The sequence below is a fragment of the Anser brachyrhynchus genome (genome assembly GCF_964034855.1).
Source record: "Anser brachyrhynchus genome assembly, chromosome: 15".
Classification (NCBI taxonomy): Eukaryota; Metazoa; Chordata; class Aves; order Anseriformes; family Anatidae; genus Anser; species Anser brachyrhynchus.
The window spans coordinates 2,605,952-2,628,910 of NC_137733.1; the positions used below are offsets into that span (position 1 = coordinate 2,605,952).

Genomic DNA, 22,959 nt, shown 5'->3' on the forward strand with positions numbered 1-22,959 from the left:
CTCACAGAAAAAAGGCATATTATAATTTAGAAATATTGCACCATTTATTATGATTAAATTATGCATTAAACAAGCACAGTGGTGAATTGGTAAAATTACTGTCTTCAGAGCTCACTGGAAGTCTGGTAGGGCTAGGATCAGAATATTCAAACTACTTGCAAAAAGACTCCTATTTATAATTGGGTTTGCTATGTATGTAAATATTTCCTAATTTAAATAGTCTGCAAATTCTTTCTACGTTCATGGTGCTAAAGCTATTCCCAGTTAATTTAATCCTGTGATATTTTGCTGCTTTGGGTTATTTTGTTTCACATTTCCAGGTCCATTTCACATATTCTTCTATTCTCTAATTGAGCACTGAACAAATTTAAAGTGATGAAACCAAACAATATTAGCTAAATTTTTGCTGCGGTGAGGAGGCATGTCCTCATTTTGTTCCCCTTTTTTCCCACGTTTTCTGTTAAAAGGTCTGTGGACATTGATTATTATTATTTTCAGATGGAAATAAACATGTCAGTTATTACAGTAGCAATCTGCATAAATAGTTCGTGCTCAAATTGCATGTGTGTGTACTATAAAGCTATGATAGCCATATTTTTTCTGCCTTTCCTTTTATAGTTAAAAGGGTTCTTCTAGCTGATTTTAACAATCTAAATCATCCATTTTTAATATATTTAATTTATTCTAACTTAGCCTTGCTGCTGTTACTGATCAGTAACTAACTGAGCCTGGGTAGTATTTACATTAGCAAAAACTGTGAAATTCATTATGTACACAACATAAATTAAAACGAAAAATATGTACTTTTATGTTGCAGGAACTGTAGAAGAACTGTAGAATTTACTTGAGCTGTAGCATTATTTTAAAACGATTTCTTATAGAAGGTGGAATGACTTACAAAAACCTGTTCTTTTCTTAAAATAGTTGTAACTGTGTTTTCAGTAATATATTCATATGTCAGGAAAAAATAGGACAAATAAAATTTTATGAAGAGAAAGGAAAGAACAAAGTGATTCAGCACTGAAATTATTCTGGAGCTGATCTTTAAGAATTTTGTATTTCCAGGAGAGGAGCTGCTGCTAGATCTCAAACTCAAACGTTTCAGCCAATTTTAAAGTCTATTTATGTTTATTGACAAAGCCATTTTATTTCAGTTCCTTATGTTTCAGCAAAGAATGTAACTGTTCCCTGGAATTTTTATCAATGATGATATGTCTAAAATACTTGTGTGTGCTGTCTGGTGGTTTACACATGAAATAAGGGACTCCAAACTGATTTACAACGGTGCCTTACCATGTCTTGCATCCAGTGTTGTGGAAACTAGTGTGCTGTTTCTGAACTGAATGTAGCTTTCCTTGTGGAAAAGGATGGAGGTGAATTTTGTTTGTAGCTGTTCCAGACCACTCCTCTCACATGCTTACTCCTTCAGTTGATGGAAAGACTTGCACAGCTAATAACTTTCATTAATTATCTTCCTGATACAGATAGTGCTATGACCGGATGTCTTTCTAAATAGCACAGAAAACAAAGTTTTTCCACCAGCAGTTGTTTTGGAATTTTGTTAATCCTTTTGAACTACTCAGGCACAAATTAATCAGTTCTGTGCTGATTAACATGATATGCTGAACCAAATCAGTCCCTTGTATAGCTCCCAATAACAGTGAAATTACACTCTGGTGAGCTTGATTTGGTGCAACTGGAGGCAGATGCTATGATCTGACATGTTTTAATAACATTTTAAAATCTCATGGTTTCATTAAAAAATGGTTTCATTTAAAATCTCTTGGTTTCAGCAAAAAGATTTGTTTGAGATGCTCATCTTTCAGGTAAAGCACCAAATAATTTTTACAAGGCTGTACCTTGGTAATTTGATTTATCAACATCCTCGATATGTTTTTTTTTTTTGCCCTGGTTCTCTGATCATCCTGTTAAGCTAAGCCACCTCAGCATATAAGGCTTTATTTTTAAGCGTGGATCTGTATGTGGGAAATACTTGTAAGGTGGGCAGGAGTGATAACATGGGAAAGGGCTGGAGTTTTTGTTCTGTTTGTCTGGGCTGGTACATAGTCATGTGTTATGTATACGTTAGTGTGCGGGCTTTTGTTTAGGTCCTTCAGTATGGTTGGTGCCTCTTATAGAGGGAAAATGTGCATCTCAGATCAGACTAATGCTGAAAGTTGAGTTGAACGGATTGCAAGGGGCTGATAACATGCAAAATGACTTCCCCTGGAGCCAGGAGAGCACAAGTGGAGCGTGTCCCATTGTGCTGCTCAGGTGCGCTCAGCACTGCCAGCGGGCTGGGCCAGCGGCCAGGCGGGTGCTCGCCATCGGGCCTACACTCCTGAACTGCTCTCCCGGCTCCGTGCTGCTTCTGGTAGGGCAGGAAGAAATATTAGGATGACTAGCACAGATTGAATTTGAATCTGCTGTGCAGTTTTTATCTTCTATTCAAATAAAAACTGTTGTGTGAAAGAAGGAACTTGTGCTTTTGTACAAAACCTAAATGAAGCCAGCGGTAATCCCACAAAGTCATATCCAGATCAAGAGAAGAAATTAGACAGTAAACGTCTTCTGTTCTTCCCTGTGCTCCATCTGTTTTCATGTAAAATGGGAAATCCATTGATTTCGGTGCTGACCCAGCTTACGCTACAACAGGGAGCATCTGCTCAGGAGCAGGCTGAAGTGCAGCCGTGCTCCTGTTAATGCCTGTAGGGCTGCTCTGGGCCATCTGGCCTCACCAAGAGCTGCGGGTGCTGCTGACTCCCAGTTTTTCTTCAAGCTGCGTAGACTGGTGGTTACCTGATGCCTTCACCCTGACTGCAGCCACCCAGCCTGGGCAGCTCATCCCTAAACCTCTCTTGAGAAATGGGTCAGGGCCCTGTGAGACTACCTCTGTTCCCTTCCCCTTTTCCAATGGAATCTGTTAAGATCCCTTCCCAGCAAAAGACGCAGCCACCCAGTAAGTCCTTCCAGCCCCAGGATGGAGGGAGGGCAGGCACAAAGTCCAAGTGTCCCTTGTGGCAGTAGTGAGGATTTAGGCGGCATCAAGGTAATTTGCCTGACAGCATGTCGTTCCTGAGTTCAGTGCTCAGAGGTAGTACACAGAGCTGTCACCTGTCTGAAACTGCGACGACAATTTACATTGTGAATAGTGCCGTGAAAGTCAGCGGGAGAAACAAGATGCCATTCAGCACAAAAACTGACAAAATCTGGTCGTTAAGTACCGGTCAGTATGTTAAACTTCATCTATCTCTAAAGGGTGAGGAGGGAAGAGAAATACCTTTTCCAATACGGAGGCATGTAACAGAAGGCAGGTACCAAGTGAATATTTATAAAACTTGTATGTTTTAATGTATTTTTCTAGTGGTTAAACTGCAGTTTCTGTCTGCCCTTCATTGTGACAGCTGCAGTGTGTCACAGACCTTAAATCAACAAGAAGCAGTAGACTATCTTATTCCGTTTGGTTGGCAAAGAGCTTCTGTTAAAATCTGCTTCTTTAGAGACAGCTTCCCAACCAGACCATCTGGTTAGACTGTTCTGAGGCTTTTATTTTACTTTTATTTTTGTTTGCAAATTTGCTGACATCTCAGCAAAAACACATCGTGATTAGGAAAAGAACTCAGTTCTGATACAGAGGTTTTGTACGTATGACAAGAAGGAAGAAAGGAATAAGTAACAGCCTGGAGGAAAAACTGAAACCTGATTATCAAGTAGAGAATTAGAACAAGGAGTAGTGAGTACTGAAGACAATGCTCAGAAGCAGAGTGAGCTCTGTACACGCATAGTACAGTGTGCCACAAGGACTTGTGACTTTACATCTTTATCAATCTTCCAAATATTTAAATCGCATGAGACAGACTAATAGCCTTTGTGAATGGAAGTTCTTATTGAAAACCAGTATAAAGTTTATTTTCTCAGAATTTTCAGAAATTGTTTTCATTTTTTCTTATATCTCTACCCCTGTTTATCTGTGCCATCTTTTGAGTCTGGAGAGTAGACGTGCAAAACTTTCAGATGATATCAGTATACTATTTGGTAATCAGCAGAAATTGTTTGTTTAAAGAATGCATACTAATGTGTTGTTTCTTCATGTTTCTGACCAAATGTATGTTTCTAACCAAAGATGTGAATTCACTTCATGAGGATGTAGTTTCTTTTTAACTCTTCACCAGTAGCAGAATAAGAAAATCTGAGATCAGCTTTTCTTCAGTGTTGCTTATTTTTGTTCCAAAACTACATCCCAATCTTGTCATCTTACTGTAAAGCTTATAATTACTTGGGTGCAGGCCTTCTGAACTAATAGTTGAAAAACAAGGGCATATTTTAAATGCTGTTTTCATGTATTTTTATTTGCCTTTATTCATTTCTGACGCTTGTTAGTGCAGTTCTGCTATTTTTCTTCTGCTTGAATAATGGCACATCATCTGTTTTGCTTCAGCATACCACATAAAATGGGGAAAAAATGAAGTACACTGCTGTTGTATCATGAGAAGGGTGTTTTGATTCCAAGGAAGCACAAACAATAACATTCCCTTTGCAACAAAAAGGCTAGCTTGATATAAAACAATGACTTCTACCATGAAATAGGTAATTACTTTGTTAACATATTAGCAGAATATGTAACTTGAGTAAGGATGCGACAGTAAATCAAATAATTATATAAATTGAAGCATCTTTATGAGAAGTGGGATAGCAAGTTGTCTCAGAGTTTTTACTTAACACCATCTTAATATCTCAAGTGCAAATGTAAGACAGGTAAAGTACATCAAAATATTATATGGATTCATCCTATGAACTATAATAAATGTTCACTTACTGCTTCTCTTCGACAGAATTGCTGAAGTAAGTTAAAGCATTGAATTATTTAAAGGTATCTGAATTATAATGGGTAATATCCACTAATACCCAGAAGAGCTCTGATATTCAAACAACATGAAGACATTTTAGCAATTCTCCAAAAGTTGTTTTCATATATTTTTATTTTTTAAAGATTAGTTAGTGGTCATGAGATTTGTATCATTCGCAAAGCCAGTTCTCTGTATACCCAGTACCCTGAGCTGGTGGAAGGGGATGGGGAGCAGGATGTGGCCCTCACTATCCACGAGGAAATGGTTGGTGACCTGCTACAGCACTTGGATGTACGCAAGTCGATGGGGATTGATGGGATCCACCCGAGGGTACTGAGAGAACTGGCGGAGGAGCTGGCCAAGCCTCTTTCCATCATTTATCAGCAGTCCTGGCTATCAGGGGAGGTCCCAGTCGACTGGTGGCTAGCAAACGTGACGCCCATCTACAAGAAGGGCCGGAAGGTAGACCCTGGGAACTACAGGCCTGTTAGTTTGACCTCAGTGCCAGGGAAGCTCATGGAGCAGATTATCTTGAGTGTCATCACGTGGCACTTGCAGGGCAACCAGGCGATCAGGCCCAGTCATCATGGGTTTATGAAAGGCAGGTCCTGCTTGACGAACCTGATCTCCTTCTATGACAAAGTGACACGCTTAGTGGATGAGGGGAAGGCTGTGGATGTGGTCTACCTTGACTTCAGTAAGGCTTTTGACACCGTTTCCCACAGCATTCTCCTCAAGAAACTGGCTGCTCGTGGCTTGGACTGGCGTACGCTTTGTTGGGTTAAAAACTGGCTGGATAGCCGGGCCCAAAGAGTTGTGGTGAATGGAGTCAAATCCAGTTGGAGGCCGGTCACTAGTGGCGTCCCCCAGGGCTCAGTACTGGGGCCATTTCTCTTTAATATCTTTATTGATGATGTGGATGAGGGGATCGAGTGCACCCTCAGTAAGTTTGCAGACGACACCAAGTTAGGTGCGTGTGTCGATCCGCTCGAGGGTAGGAAGGCTCTGCAGGAGGATCTGGATAGGCTGGACCGATGGGCTGAGGCCAACTGTACGAGGTTCAACAAGGCCAAGTGCCGGGTCTTGCACCTGGGGCGCAACAACCCCAAGCAGAGCTACAGGCTGGGAGATGAGTGGCTGGAAAGCTGCCTGGCAGAGAAGGACCTGGGAGTATTGGTTGATAGTCGGCTGAATATGAGCCAGCAGTGTGCCCAGGTGGCCAAGAAGGCCAACAGCATCCTGGCCTGTATAAGAAGCAGTGTGGCCAGCAGGGCTAGGGAAGTGATTGTCCCCCTGTATTCGGCTCTGGTGAGGCCGCACCTCAAGTGCTGTGTTCAGTTTTGGGCCCCTCGCTACAAGAAGGACCTGGAGGTGCTCGAGCGAGTCCAGAGGAGGGCAACGAAGCTTGTGAGGGGTCTGGAGAACAAGTCTTAAGAGGAGCGGCTGAGAGAGCTAGGATTGTTCAGCCTGGAGAAGAGGAGGCTCAGGGGCGACCTTATCGCACTCTACAGGTACCTTAAAGGAGGCTGTAGCGAGGTGGGGGTTGGTCTGTTCTCCCACGTGTCTGGTGACAGGACGAGGGGGAATGGGCTAAAGTTGTGCCAGGGGAGGTTTAGGTTGGATGTTAGGAAGAACTTCTTTACTGAAAGGGTTGTTAGGCATTGGAATGGGCTGCCCAGGGAGGTGGTGGAGTCGCCATCCCTGGAGGTCTTTAAAAGACGTTTAGATGTAGCCCTTAGTGATATGGTTTAGTGGAGGACTTGTTAGTGTTAGGTCAGAGGTTGGACTAGGTGATCTTGGAGGTCTCTTCCAACCTGGACGATTCTGTGATTCCTTCAAGTATGTGTTCTTCGAGCTACAAACTATCATGCTATAGTTTTGAGTAACAAAGAAAATACTGAAGTTTTTGTTTAGTATCCTAGACCTTTTGTTAAAAATAATATTAATAAAAAAATCCAAAGAATTTCCAAAATATTTTACAAGGTAAGAAAAAATGGATGAATTTTGAAGTTGCCATGTTTAATTTAGACATTTTTTTATCCAACAACCTGCATCTGATGCTTTCATAACGAATGGTTTCCATAGCAACATCTTGAGCCATTTTTTATTTGACTTGGGAAAATTCCATTCTATTCCATTCCATTTTAATTCCTTTAAAATTCCATTTCCTATAAAAAGTTGAAGACACATTGGGTGATTTTGCTTAAACCAGCCAAGATTTTGGCAGTAAGGGTTGTTCAGGTACTCTTGTTTTGAATCAGCATAGAGAGGAATTCTGACAACCATGCACTTTTCCAATTGTTTTAACAGTCTCGTCCTCTATTTGAGCTTATGCTACAGCACTTTTATATCTGCACTAACTAAAGAAAAATATTAATCCGTTGCTCGGCAGTGGAAATGATCTTTTTCTAAGGCTCAATCAAGAAATTTGTGAAGAATTTCTTTTTTATGGGATTAGCAAAACTATTGTTTTGTTTATGTAACATCACTTGTAGTGCTGGCTGAGTTTTTGTAGGAGGAATACAAATTAAAGAGATGAGATTAAATGCAATTTTTGAGTTGTTCTGGTCACCAGTTTTGCAGGAGAACTCACAAATATACAGGAAAAATGAGAAAGCATTAATAATGGAAATTATGTGAGGGTGAAATATAATCATTGCACAAAGTGAGACTTTTCATTTTTAAGAGTAGTATGGGATGTAGGAGAAGAAATAAGGTAATTTAAATGTGAAAGGCAATGAAATGGAATGAATCAAAGTATGACTAACCAGGTGGTTTAGTGAGATGTAGTTAAACTGGATGCAATGTGATTTTAAAAGGTGTAGATTGAGCAATAGAAATCTAGATGTTCAGAGCTAAATACAAAATAAGCAAAAGATTCTAAGTGGAGCAAACGTGTGGTAAAAATATTTTCAGTGTAAAAACTATTAGGCATTTAATTATGAGTTCTTTGATTTTAAATTGCCTCCTACATCCGTAAACAATGTAGGAAAAAAAAACATGAAAACAAGTTGCCAGGTTATTGTAATGCAAAATACACCTAGAAAGGGAAAAAATAAATGGGTCATGACATTACACTGTCATTGTAAAATAAACAATGAATGTTTTACTGTGAAGTAATGTAGGATAAGATAAAAGATGATTAAGACCAGAAATTAAGAGGTTAAATTCCTTGTAGAAATCAGAAACTCTATGTGATGGGCAGAAAATAAAAATAATCTAGAGTCTATCAACGGATGTTAGCAACTGCCACTTGTTGGTGCCCGAATATTGGACTAGTTAGACCATGGATACAATGTCTGAGTAACACGTATCAAGGTTTTAGAGTCTGACTTTGTCTTTCACATACAGCATGCTAGGTATGAGATATAAACCATCTGAAATTTGGGCAAATCCACTTCTGGCTTAAAGCAGTGGCTTTCTGGCTGAAAAGGTTCGGCCCTTGAAAACAAAATGTATACATTACTTGATGTATTCCTATGTCTCTTTAGCAAGATAAAGATTAAAGCCTCTTAAGCAAGATAAAGATTACATACATGGTGTATCTATACTGTTAAAAGAAAAAAATGCTATTTTTCAGGTATATATATATTTTTTTTACCAATATCTGACTGCAGGCTAAAATTTTATTTTCTTGTTCCATTGTTTTTCTTACCAAATGGGAAATACTGTTTTGTATTTTTTAAAAAATGTATTCCTAATCTCTTTTTAGATGTAAAAAAAAAATATATATATTCAAAATGAGCACTGCACTGAGGATTTGTATGCTGAGCTTGTCAGACTGTGAATCTTTATTATTACTGAGCTTTATCCTTGAGTACATAGCTTGCAGTTCAGGTTGAATATTAAGTGTCAGGCTCAAATGCACTGGTGAGAGATTTGCAGCAACCAGCAGGTTCCTATTCCAACCTTAGAAGCCACTGACCTCTCTTCATTGATAAGTCGTCTTATTTCACGTGTCAGTGTACTGGTGTGAAGCTCCCGATGCAATGAGTGATGGAGAAGTCACCATTGCTTGCAGTTTGGGAGTTTCATAGCATGCTAGGAAAGGTTACAGATAAAGAAAAAATGGTGTGGGGTTGGTTATTCAAAAAGCAGAAGAAAACCTGCAAAGCTTACCCATGGCTTTTTCTCAGTGGATGTAGCACAACTAGAAAGAACTAGTTATAAATAATCATTTTTTGTTTGTTTGTTTACAAATTAGGAACAACTGGTTCTGTAGAGATGCTTTCTGTGTGCCTGGGCAAACCTATAAGGTTGCATGATTTATACTTGTGCTTTTTGTTCCTTCTTCCCATGAAAAATAACATCAGCCTGTGGTTACTCTGGTAAGAGAAATTCAGTATTAAAATAGCTGGTAATAATGTCACATTTGGGTCACAGATATGACTTCATCTCTGTTCTGGTGGTGGAATATTAAGATCATTTATGAAAACTGTTTTCATCATGTTTTTTATGCAAGTCTCGGTCTGCGTGAAGATTTTCAAGAATACAGCCTTATAATTTCATTTAAATACAATATTTGGAGTAAGAACAATGAAGGTTATGCTTGCGGATATGGTAGCTGTGACTCAAAATCCTTGGTTATATGGCTGCTGTTGGGAGTGACAAGGCTCAATCTTGTGAATCTGTGAACTGCCTGAGGTTTTACACAAAATGATGATTTTAATAAAGAACTGAGGATAGCTGCTTTCTGTATGCTCTTTGAGGAGGAATAATTTTTTTTCCTGTATATATGCATGGCTAAATAATTTTGCAATACCAACAAAAAAGGTCTATTAGCTCTTCGTAGAAATAAGCAACTTCTAAGGCATACAGGTTTTTGCTTCCCTGATCTAAATTACAGAATTGCATTATTCAGTTTATAGCATGGTGATTAACCGAATGAAAATGAGCTATCAAAAATAATTTTGGGTCAGTGAGATTAACATTAAAGGCTATATCAGAATGCAATAGCTGGATGAGTTGAGGAGGAGGTACGTTCTGCCTCTTCTGCTGATGCTTTACTGGTTCTGGCGAAATACTTCATGACAGCTTCATTACCACTGGATTTTAGTGAGCTAAAGTAACTGCTTGTGTGTGTTCTGTGGTACCTGAAGCTAGAACAGTATTGGTTCCTGTAAGGAAGACTGCTGCTGTTAACAAGGAGTTATATGGCCCCTAATTCTTGCTCTTCAGTGAGGAAAAGCCCCAGAAGCTCCCCCGTCAGTCAGCCTGCGGTGAGCAGCAGCACTGTACTGCCCAGGGAGCGGGATGGGATTGCCCCAAGTGGGGGAAATGGTAACAGACAGATCTGGGAGAGCGAGCCTGCTTGGCTCCTGTGCCTGAGGTCTGGCATGGTTTGCGTGTCGTAGGTCTGGAAAGCGTCCAGCTCTCCCACCCGGATAACCTTGCAGAAGCTGGTTTTCCTGAAGTTTCCGGTTTTCCTGAAGTTTCCAGTTTTCCTGAAGATTGATGAATGCCAGCCACCCCATTCCACCTCTCTTCATTCAGTGTGTAAAAGGATCCTTGTATTTTTCCTGGTGTACAACTTTTCTTTAGGTCAGAAAGTGTGGAGTGTCTGCCCAATGTCAATTTCTGCCTGCAAGAACCGTGCTTCAGTCAGAGGAAAGTGCTGTACCCCGTACCTGCCGTTAGGGCTGGTCACGGCTCTGCTGTGCGTTACACTTCCTGACCGCGGAAACAGGGACACCCTATAGCTTGGCTTCTTTCAGTAAGAATAACTGAGAATAGCCACATCACGATTGGCAAAGCTATTGGATAGACGCTTTTTTTTGTTGTTTTACAACTTTCCCTTGTTCTGTGTATTAATTTTAGCTGAACAACTAAAAAGCTTAAACAATGTCAAAAATTTCATTTAAAAAGAAGAAAAAAATAAGCAAATTTAGCATTCTTTTTTCTACAACTGAAATTTCTTTCAGAACTACATTGCTTGTACAGGTCTGATTCATTTCATGACCTATGATGAGAGAACCATTAGTTTCCAAATGAAAAATGTAAAAACCCTATTCTGACAGTATAATGTTCAGTCTTTGTCAGTATCGGGGTATTCAGTGCTAAAAGCTCACCACTGTAATTGATAGGACTTCTCTACAGTTACAGTTGGTAACAGGTCAGCCTTTTTCAAATTATTTCTTTGTATGCCCTCTTTGCTTGAATTTCTGATCATCTTCTAATCTAGCAGGCGTGTAAGTGTATTGTTATGTTTAAATGTGTGAGTAATCTTTCTGATGTTCATGAAACTGCTCAAGAGCTTTGGTAGAACAGCCTCTTAATGCAGAAGAATAAGGAGAAAGGCAAAAAAAAAAAATTGGAAGAAAAGTTTTAAAACTCTTATTTGTTAAGTAGTAGGTATGATGCCCATAGTAACAGAGAAACTTGGTGCCTAGGATTTTGACGCTTTCTGCACTGTCTTTAAAATTAGCTAGGGAGCTGATTTTCCCAGACATGGAGGCTTGTGCATTTTAGAGTGCTTTCTTAGGATCAAAAGTTTAGAGATGCTTTTAAAAGGACATTTAAAAACCTGTTCAAGAACTTGCACTAGTAAAAACAATATATGAAATAGAGAGGTTTAGGATTTTTTTGGAACTGCCTTTGAAAATATTTTCGAAGAAACGAACAAACTACTCTTTGTTAGTTTTTCCCTATATGTAATTTTTTATTAATCTTGAATCATTTCCAAAGTTAATTTTTGTTGTTCTTTAATACAGAGGTAGTCTTTTACCTCTGTTTACACACAAGGAATAGATAAATGTGGCTGTATTTTTGGTGTTGCAGCCTTATGCTAGCAGCAATGCTTTTAGGTAGTCATGTATGTGTAATTCTTAACATACTGTTTTTACTGCATCCATCTCTCTCCAGTGTCTGTCCAAACAATGACTGTCATAAAAATCATTGAAAGGATCTTTGAATGTCTTTGACAGAATTGCAGATTTTTTTCCCTTTTTTCATCTGTGAGTTCTATAAATCTGATACATGAATAATGTAACACATTTAAGATATTCGTTAGTCTTTGGTCAGTTTGGTCGGTGCTTTTTCAGATGAGGGGACACTTTACCATTGTCTGTAGTAGCAAGATAGTAAGAGGTGTTCCAAGAAAGCAGTACAGCTAAGTGATGTTAGGTCACAATAAAAATCTCTGGTCAGAGAAGTATCTGGCAGCAGTTCATGGTGGTTGTGGGCCCAGTAGAACAGCTGTGCTATGAGTATGGCTGGCCAAGTGCTGACAGTTTGACTTCTCTTGAAAGCTTGGAAGCACTGAAGACTTCACTTACTGAGTAGTGAGTATGAACACAATCATGGCAATTGATGTAGGACATCCAGGGGATTTACCACTGTGAAAATATAATTTGACTAGAGATTTTTTTTAAAGAACACTTTAAACCTAATTTAAAATAAATAAGTAAAAACATAATTATCAAAAGCTAAGACTGGGGTGAATCTTTCGTATGTAAGCATGGAAAAGAGGGAAAGTATATAAAAAGATGACGATTTTTAAGGTTAAAACCCTCTAAATTGCATTTCTTTTTTGAAAATTTCATTATTAATTTGTGCAAAAGGTAATTGATTTTTTTTTCCTGTGCGGAGGTGGGTTGCTTGTAGAAGACAGACAGGCAGCAGTTTGCATGAATTCTGTGCTATCTGGAGAAAATGCCAGTCATAGTCAGCCTACCATTTAGGCAGTAAGATATTTTGATTATCAACTTTTTCTTGGTAATTTTGTGAGAGGCTGAGGTTATTCCAAAGGACTGTTCATATGCTGAGGTTAAGTGAAAACAATTTAAATTTTTACTTCTCTATTAAGCAAGGATTGAATTATGAAACAGAAAACTGAAGTAAGATTAGTAACATCAATGAAGTACTTACTTTCTTTCCCACAGTCCAGTTGATGTCTTCAGTATTGTTGGGACATTAGTCTGAATAATGGAAATGGAATGCTATGTATTTTTTGAGAAATTTATCTGAAATGAAACACTTAAGTAGTAGGGGTTTTGATCGGTCATATTTATATGCACGTTTCCTACCTTATTGTGATTCCATTTGTCCTTTCCCAATATTTGTTTCATAATGTATTTGTTTAGCGTCATGCTTAATACTACAGTTATGCTGTGATACAAAAAAAATATTTAAATATCCGTATGGCCTCGGTTACAGGAATAACCATTTTGAACTCAGTGGCTTACCTTCTATTTTTAGAAAGTAGGTGTTTAAAAGATTCTGGCAATTTCAATGATCAAATTTCACTTCTGAGGGTATGTACCTTGCAACTGATGCTTTTATATCAAATGAGATACAGAAATAGAAGGAAAGATAGTTTGAGGGGTATCAGAGTCCAGTTCTGCATTGTAGCATGTAGAATGCTGCTGTACTTTAATGTAGGGCAGCACTAACCGAGCAGCTTGTACAATATTTTTAAAGTATTTCCTTTCTGCTGCCATTCAAGATCTTGACAGATCCCTAGCATTTTAACCTCCATAATACAAGACAGTTATGAGTGTGGTGGTCATCACAATGTCCATTGCACTAATGAGAAACTGCTTGCATTACAGCTAATATGTTGTGGTTCTAATCTGCTACTGGTCTTTTGTCAGGAAAGACAGCAAAGCTGTATTAAAAAAAATTTTGCCAAAGGCCCAAGGCAGCATAGAAATCCGTTCCGTTCCCATCTTTCAACCTTCTCCCCTCATTTATGGGTACAAGCATACCGAGTAGAGTGTCAATCAACAAACATAATAAAGAGCACCAGCGTTTGGCCTCAAGGTTTCAAAAAAAATGTTTATGCAAAGAACATCTGTTCAGTTCAGATGCTGTTTGGACAAATTCCTACTCACATTCACCAAATCTCAGTATTTGTCCTCTTACTGCAGAGAATACTTTCATGATTCCTGCATGCAAAAAATATGCACTGTGTTCTTGGCTGCATTCCAAATGTGCTGGATGCCATTTTACTTCTGAGACAAAAATTTACTTGATTTTGACAGGCTAAATATTGAACCTCAGAGAAAGTTATTTCCACAGAACTTTACAGTAGACTCCTCTTTAAAGTGAATGCATCCAGAATATTCTTTGCAGAACACTGTATATCCTATGTAAACAGATGTGAATGTACGTTTCATGTACTTGGCTGTACTTTACCCTTCTACAAAAAGTTTCACTTTTGATGTTATATCAAATGTTTTTTTGCTCCTCAAGTTTCTTCAGTATCTACTTCAGAGTCCAGTGTGTTCTTAGTACTTCATTCGTCCCAAGGTGCTTTTCCTTTGGGCAATTGGCCCAGGGCACCTTGTTTCCATCCTGTTCTAGTCACACAGATGGCATTCCCTGACAACACCAAAGCCGCCTTCCCATTGTGTAGTTCTCCTAACAGTAACATGTCGAAGAGGAAAAGTGAATCAATGAGAATCTTAACCGAAGTTTATCACGAGGCTGGTGATTGCGATTGCATTGGACTTCCGCTGCTAGGCTTAAGCAGCATAATTTCCACACAGGCATCCTAGGGTCTGGTGCCACCTGGCTGCCCATGAAGGAAGGCTGGAGCTGAGGGAACCCAGTGTGGTCTGTGCCATCCCCCATGGCACGCAGGGCTGTTGGGTCTAAAGGTGGAGGGCAGAGCCAGGTACTAGACACATTGAAGGCCACAGGCAAGGTGGTGAACCAAGCCCTGGCTCCAGGAGCAGAAGTTAGTTGGGAGCAGAGGCAAGGTGACAACATGGGTCTGAAATCCAGGGACTGAAAAGCAGCCTGGAGGCAAGCTGCAGCGTAGGCCTGAGCGGGCCACCCATGGCACAGGTTGCCTGCGACACAGGCCTGAGCTCTGTCCAGCACTGTAAAGGGTAACCCCCATACTATAGTATAGGTCAGGGCCTGAGGAACATGGTGGTTTCATTTTTTCCCCTCCACTGTGATAGGAAACTGTTCTGTCAAGTACTCATTAGAATGATCACGTTGCAAAAAATAGCAATGATAAGGTGTTGCTCAAAACTTATGATTAAATTTAATGGTAAAAAAAAATACAGCTAAAATGCTCAGTAAACGGTTTCAGTTTACCTCTTCTAAGGCTAATAAAATGTAGTGAGATTCCCTATCTACATGGAGTATGCTGGTATGAATATCAAATATAGTTTATCATATTCTGGTCGCCTTTCTTTTTTTCCCTCCTTTCCTCTTTTTTTTTAACCTGATGTTCTGAGGATTTCCTTTTAGTACCTATGAACATCTCCTTTTGACAGACAGTGCAAATTAAAAGATATGGCTAGGCAAAGGAAACTGGAACCCAAATATGCCCCCTGGGTTTTCATTTACAGTTAGAAGCTACAGATACAATTACTGCTGACAGAAACTCAGAAGCCAGTGGCAGAGTGCATGTGGCAGTAGACTCATGCCAGGCAGTAATTGGGAAGATTATTTTTAATCAGAGCATATCCTACAGCCCAAACATTAGAAATCTCTTGTAAGGCTGACAGGAAATTAAACTGATACCAAACAAAAAAGCCTCAAAATAGAAGTAATATGGTTAGAAGTCTAATGATGGCAAAGCTCACTGCTTGTTGTATTTCACTGTTATCTAAAGGGAATGACTTTTAACTTAAAGCAACAGCTTTTATTGTTAATTGCATTTTGGAAGAGAATTAAAAGTACCAAATTAGATTAATTCATACATAGGCTTTTTGATAGAGTTGTGAAGGTGTAAAGCAAACTTAGTAACTATGTATATCTATTTTTACTTTTCTTATTGACCCAGGCTTGCCTGTTTTTATATATAATGCTTAAGGGAGCTACTTACATGCAAAAGCAATGCAATGGCTGGAGTACTGTTGGAATGCCCAGGTGTGGTAACTTCGTAAAGCCAGAAGTGAAGGAATAAGCTCTGCTTGTCTGGGCTATCTGATCTGACTGCCATGAGGGAGCCAAGGTGTTCTCAGAACTTGCCTACGTGCATGAAATTTTCAGCTGAAAACCCAACTTTTCCATTTTTAAGTGGATGTTGTTTGCTAGACTTCCTCACAGATACTTGGTAGGATTTCTTCTAGTTGACTCAAGTCCTTTTATTTACGAATGTTGCCGTTGTGGATCAGAAAAGACAGACTGGAGCACTGCAGAATGTTACTTCTGCTGTTTATGAAGGTTGCAATACCACATGCAAGGAAAATGTTGTTAATTGTTTATATTTCTGTGCAAAATGAATGCAAAACAAGAACGTACATCTTGTTTTTCTGAGCTATATGTCAGTTCTTGAAAAGAAAATTTAACATTAAAAAAATAGACATAGCTAAAAGCAGCCTTGTGAGGAAACTGTGTGGACAGTCTTAATGGTATGTCATGTCAGTCTAAAGAGTAATGGGGTCTTGTCAGAATGCAGATTTTTTTTCTTTCAGAAAATAGCATTTCTCAACTGTATTCTCCTGAAAATCACTTCATAGAATCATATGAATATGACTGAACAATAATGCTTGTTGTTTAGATATTGTCTGATTAGTTAGATAACAAAGTATGCTTCATAATGTATGGGTAATTTGCAGGAGCCCCCAGGGGCACTGCAAGTGGTGGAGTCACCGTCCCTGGGGGTGTTTAAGGAAACGTTGGACTTGGTGATTAGGGACATGGTTTAGTGGGTGACATTAGTAGTAGGGTGATTGTTGGACCAGATGATCTTGGAGGTCTTTTCCAACCCTAATGATTCTATGATTCTATCCTTACATGTAGTGTATTACGTGTGACAGTTACTCTGGTTCATTCAAAGTAGTATACAAATTGTGCATTTCCCTGCCATCTTTACAGGTCTCTGTAAAGCTTACAAATGTGCCCATCTTCCTTTTCTCCAACAACGCAGTAAGAAACTACTTTCTGTAGTAAGGATTGGGAGCCTAATGTTTTAAAAACAAATAAAAGGTCACATTGCTAAACAGTCTGCTAGGATTGTGTGGTCAGACACGTCTTTCAGAAAAGGAAAACTAATGTCCTGTAACCTCACTGAGGTACCATTTTAGTTAGTATAAAGTCTAAAAGGTGTTAGCTTGCATTACAATTTTCACGGTGATTTCAAATTGTGAAACATAAGTACCCCTGCTATAGAAATCTTGAAACTTAATTATTCAATTCAGTTTTGTTGACCATGAACATGAGTTTCATTATGGCATTACAAGATGGTCCTAAATCAAAAATAATTTTTGAAAATGTAGGCTAATTACTTAAATAAGTCACCTTAGAAATGTTTAAGAAGCTCTCCATCTCATTAATTTACCTTGTGTTGTAGTTGGGGATATCTCCCATCTCACACAAAACCAGTACCCAGAAAGGATAAGATGTGGTACTTTTAACATATAGTTTATGTGCATATGCAACCTTCTTATGTGAGTTGCCTTTTGTATAGTATTTTTATATGTGTGTGGCTAATTTTATTTCATACACAAAAAAGAAACTTGTGTCTTTAGCTCTAAAGTTGATTAATGTAGGGTTTTCTGGCGGTGAGTCCCAGTTATTGCTAGGAGCTTCAGTTGTGGAACTGGATCTTCTCTTGGTAGGTGCTATCCTAATGGTTGTCCCTACTCTAAGGGGATCAAAATCCAAATGTTTTTTGTCACTGATTGTTACTTTTTGAGATTCTAAAGGTTTTCAGATTCTACAGGTTTTTTGTTTTTAATGAGTACGTCTATTAGTTGCAATGTTACCTGGCATGCTTATAGAACACGTACCTTTCTGGTGGTGGTGGTGGTGCCTGTTGTTTTTATTTTTCCTCAGCTGTATTAGGGATAGCTACTACTAACTTTTGATTTAATGATTTACTTTTTTAAAAATAAGATTACATATAAGGAATAACGGTGTTTTGTGAAAAAGTATTCAATATATTTACTGTTTGGAATTTTATCGAAGTGAATAAAACAGTATTATCAAATTTGTTTATTGTTTTGGAAATACATAGACCTGGGTACGTATTTTCTTTGAAGACTTCAGATACATATTGTATTTCTATATTCGAGAGTATTCATATCAGGAATAAATATTTCCACTTGCACATGGAAATGAAAAATGCATTTAGGGTGAATCTGTTGTGAAAAACATGCTTGAGCTTACTGTAACTGTTAAAATTCAATGAATAATTCAGTAAAATACTAGATGTCACCAGCTGCTCATCAATAAAAAAGTGTCATGGAATAAAATGTTACTGTATTTTAATATGCAGTTATGTGCATGTGTAATATTTTGGATGCCCCCTTCTGTTTATATATTTTATGATCATTTTTCTTTTGCAAATTGCTTGAAGTTTACAACTGAAAAATAAGCAACAAGTAAATCACAGCTGTGTATTCCTATTAAAACAGGAACCTGTACTGGGGAAAATTTTGTATTACGGCATTGTAATTGCATGTCTACTTTAGTAGATAACGTCATAATGCAAGCATACAATTTAGGTTTCAAGCTAGCCACCACAATTTGTCTGTTATTTAATAAATAGTAAAATATTTCGTGATGTTTATGAATGAGTAATTATATTTTGCTGTTTTGCTTTGAACTACAATAAAAATGCTGTTATGACCTGATAGTGAATGCAACATTTCTGTCTTGTGAAAGCCCTTATCAATTTTATTTTTTATTATAACATTTTGAACCTTAAAGCTTACCATAAGCCTTCAGTGGCTGAAGGTTAAACATGTGAACTCCTTTAAGTCATCCTTTCCCAGTAAGAATGCATTTTTCTTTTCTTAGGAAACTACACAGAAGCCCCATGCAAGTGGTGCCTATTGTTTTCATGATCGGAGACTTCTTTCTGTAAGTACATTGATTTTTTTTTCCTGTTTATTTTATTTTTCCTTAGAATGTAATTGAAATCTCTGTTTTGCTGTCAAAATGAATAAGGAAATATATTAGCTTTCACAACTTGCCTTGCTGATGCTGGATCTCAAGACACACAGACCATATGTACACGGTCAGTTGTCTTTTAGTTTTCAATGAGCAACTTGCTAGTGACTTGCTTAAAGAATAATCTCTTTTTTTCTGGCCATAGGTTAAAATCAACTGTTTTGTTTTTTTTTCCTCATACTTCCCTTTTGCATGTTAGGGTTGGTTTGCTAAATTTATTTTACCTTTGGCTGATTCTTTCCAACAATTATTTTTTTTGTATATAGATTAGTTGGTTCAGACACTTTTACCTTTAGAACAGCTGCAAATAATTCATTTTGCTTTGTTTTTCAAATGCACCTTTAAGGTCAGAATAAGGAATATAATGAATTAAGCTCAGAAATGTATAGAACATGTGGAAAGGTGTTTGTGTTAGTTCATTTTAAACGTTTTTCCTTCCTGAGAATTCTTTGAAATAACAGGATTTGAACAAAGTGGTTTTCTGATCCAAACTATTTGTTGCTGTTTCATAGTTGGAACTTACTTTTTCTTGTGAAGTATTTTATTTTATTGCATACTTAAAAACAGTATTAAGCACTTTTTGTCATGATACAATTTTATATACAGTTGAATAATAAATGCAGAAGTATTAGAAAAATTCCAAGTATATGATTCTCGATAGGTGTGTATTTATGACTTCTCAGTCAATTTTTAGTGATCTCCTGCCTAAAACCAACTGCAGTACTCATACATGTGCCTGTACACCAATGCACGTAGCATGGGGAATAAGCAGGAGGAGTTGTTAATCCATGTTCGGTCAGGAGATTATGATCTGGTGGCAATTACAGAGACATGGTGGGACAGCTCACATGACTGAAATATGGTCGTGGATGGGTATGTCCTTGTCAGGAAAGACAGGCCAGCAAGGCGAAGTGGCAGAGTTGCTCTTTACGTGAAAGAGCGACTACATTGTATTGAGTACTGTCCAGGGGCGGATGAGGAGTGAGTTGAGTCTGTGCGTAAGAATTAGGGGATAGGCTGCTATCGGGGATACTGTTGTGGGTGTCTATTACAGGCCACCAGATAAGGGTGAGGAAGTTGATGAAGTCTTCTACAGGCAGCTGATAGCAGCCTCGCGATCACAGGCCCTGGTTATTGTGGGGGATTTCAACTACCCTGACGTTTGCTCTAAGGCCTGCTCAGCCAGCCAGCTGCAGTCCAGGAGGTTCCTCCAGTGCATTGATGATAACTTCCTGATGCAAATGGTGGACGTGCCAATTAGGAGAGGAGCGCTGCCGGATCTTGTCCTCACTAACAAGGTGGGCTGGTTGAAGCGGTGAAGGTTGAGGGCAGCCTTAGTTGCAGCGACCACGAGATGCTGGAGTTTAGGATCTCGTGGCAGGAACAGAGCACCAAGCAGAATTGCAACTAGGGCTGACTTAGGCCTTTTCAAGCATTTGCTAGGGGAAATCCCGTGGGAGAACGTACTTGAAGGAAAAGGAGCCCAAGACAGCTGGTTAGTGTTCAAGGACTGCTTCTTCCAAGCTCAAGAACAAAGCATCCCAACAGGTTGGCAGTCAGGAAAGAGAGCCAGGAGACCTGCATGATTAAACAGGGAACTGCTGGGCAAACTCAAGTGGAAGAGGACAGTATACAGATCATGGAAGGAGGGACTGGCCACTTGGGAGGAATATAAGAATGTTGTCAGAGGATGTAGGGAGGCAACTAGGGAAGCTAAGTCCTCCTTAGTATTAAACCTTGCGAGAGGGATCAAGGAAAGGGCTTCTTCAAATACATATGGATAAAACTAACTCTAGAGGCAATGTAGGCCCACTAAGGCATGAGGTGAATGGAGTGGAGCATCTCCCTTACGAGGAAAGGCTGAGGGAGCTGGGTCTCTTTAGCTTGGAGAAGAGGATACTGAGGGGTGAGCTTATAAATGTTTATAAATATGTAAAGGGTGAGTGTCAGGAGGATGGAGCCAGGCTCTTCTCGGTGACATAATGATTAGGGTTTTGCCCCAGCAAAATTTTGTGTCATTGAAAGAATTAGATGAACGGTCCTTGTTAGAAATGAGAAGTCTTATTCTCCTACACCACACACAATCTGCCTCTTAATGTGCTTGAAACAATTTCATTATTTAAAGAAAACTGCCTGGCTTACAGGATAATAACAACAACAAAAAGGATTTATTCATCTTGAAGACAGATTTAAATCAAGTTCTGTAGTGCTCAGCATGCTTGTTGCTTTTAGCTTTTCCTCTGTCACGAACAGTATTTTCTATCACAGAATAACCTTACAGCTCATAGCAGAATTTGACACAATTGATTTTTTTTTCATTTTTTAGAAAAAAATGTATTAAAAAATGTAAGAATGAGGTTGGGGTTTCCAACCTGCAGGAGACAGTGGCCTCCAAGATAATTACCGGCATGTTTTTAAAAAGCTGACATTAATTTAACTGTGAATATAGTGCTTCAGTATCTATAAATGTAGTTGAAGGAAAAGATATTCATCTTCTTTCAATAAGCTAAATGAGAGATTTGGGTTATATGACGAGAAAGAAGAAAATACTCATTTGGAGTTTTGGGAAGGTCTAATGCTGCCAGATCTCAATGCGCATAATTGGTTTTATTATTTTCCCTTGTGATCATAACCTAACCAGCTCGATGAATATCAATCAACTTCTAGGGCTAAGAGGTCTTTTTTTTTTAACCAAGCTGAGACTGAAGTCCAGCGTGTTGCCTGGTAACATGCTCTGCAGATGAGTTGGCTCTTAAGGATACCATATGGCTGGGCGTTATGCCCTATTCACCCGTGACATGAGGTACACATGTAGTACATCACTGATCATAAAATGGTTTCTCCCATTCCCTTATTTAGAAGAAGCATTTAAAAATAGCAAAACAAATCCAAGACAGGTTTGTTAAGATTATGGAATGATATGTAAAGAAACAAATTGCAAAAGAAAATGTGCAGTGATCACAGTAAATTCTGTGTTCAGTATAATTTAAGTATAGCTTCTAACTTTGGCTACTTGTCAGTGTTCTTCGGTTTCATTTTGATAGATAAATATGTTCAGATAAGTATAATTTTAACAGTTCAATTACAGAAAAATTCTAGATTTTAAAACTTAATTTTGTAATGTGGTTCATTGTAGTTCAGGTAGCCTATGGAATTTGGTATTTGAACTTCTATTACTTGGGTTAATAGTGTCGACAGTACCCAACCACAATTGCATTGAATTGAGTGAACTAGTAAACAAAGCAATGAAAGATAGATCTGGAAAACAACTAAATATGGACATGACAGATGAGAGAGGACTGTTGCAAATTTACAATGGGAAATCAAGCACAAGGAGTGTCTGGCTAGAAAATCGTAGTAGAAATGAATTAAAAAAAAACCCCTTCGATCAGCAGAGTTCTCTTTCAGTCCCTTCACTGAAATTTTTTTTCTGTTGTCACAAACTGGAATTCATTAAGGGTGGGAATACTGCAGAGCGCGAAACTAGGCAATAGCGCTTGCTATGATCTCTGTCCTCTGGCTGTCCTATGCCAGTAAAAAATGGAAGACAAGAAATGGCATTGATCTTGTTTATATTGTCAAAAGTATATCTACACACATGAAATGAAGATCATTGGCTGGTATCCGAGTTCAGAAGGCTGGACAGTTAAGCTGTGCTTATTTTGCATTTTTGTACTGTGTAGCTTATTTGGAAAGATGGATTGCTGTTCATAGACCTCCCCTACGCAACTGCACGTGTCTAAAGCTATATTTTTTGGCAAACAAGCCGTATCTCTGAAAGCATTTCAGAAAAAAAAGTAGGAAAAACTGGTATTTCTTCCACATTTTGCAGGACATTTTTACATATGCTTTTTGAAAGAGATTTGTCATTTGTTTGGGTTTTCTTAATCTTCATACTGTACATACTGTATAGCTTAATAAATGTACTGTAGTTAACTGATCTTGTTTTACTAGTAGCAGTGTTCCTTGGGTAGATTTTTTTGAGGTAATAGAGGAGAAACGAGAAACAAGTGATGCTCCATGTTAATCTGATAGGCATATCCCTTGGCAAGTCTGCCGTGGGGATCCATGTTTCAAGCCCTGGTGCATATAGGTATGTCTCATTTCCATCTCCTGCAGTCTGTCAGTGACGCAAAGCTAGTTGCCCTGTTGTAAAAACCTTTAAAGTCATTGAAAGAAAGGCTTTTAAAACTATTTTCCCTCATTTTAAAGCTGTGTTTTCCTCTGAGTTGTAAACGTTAAAATAATTAACAGA

General features: G+C 38.5%; 1 protein-coding gene across 3 annotated transcripts in view; it reads left to right on the plus strand.

The window, feature by feature from the left end:
- Positions 1–22,959, plus strand: part of RBFOX1 (RNA binding fox-1 homolog 1) — an 868,680-nt gene that overhangs the window by 110,050 nt on the left and 735,671 nt on the right. For all 3 annotated transcript variants that reach the window (XM_080557058.1, XM_080557064.1, XM_080557047.1), the window contains exon 2: positions 18,552–18,614. In XM_080557058.1, coding sequence (XP_080413184.1) covers positions 18,552–18,614 — 63 coding nt within the window. The remainder of the gene's footprint in view (positions 1–18,551; positions 18,615–22,959) is intronic.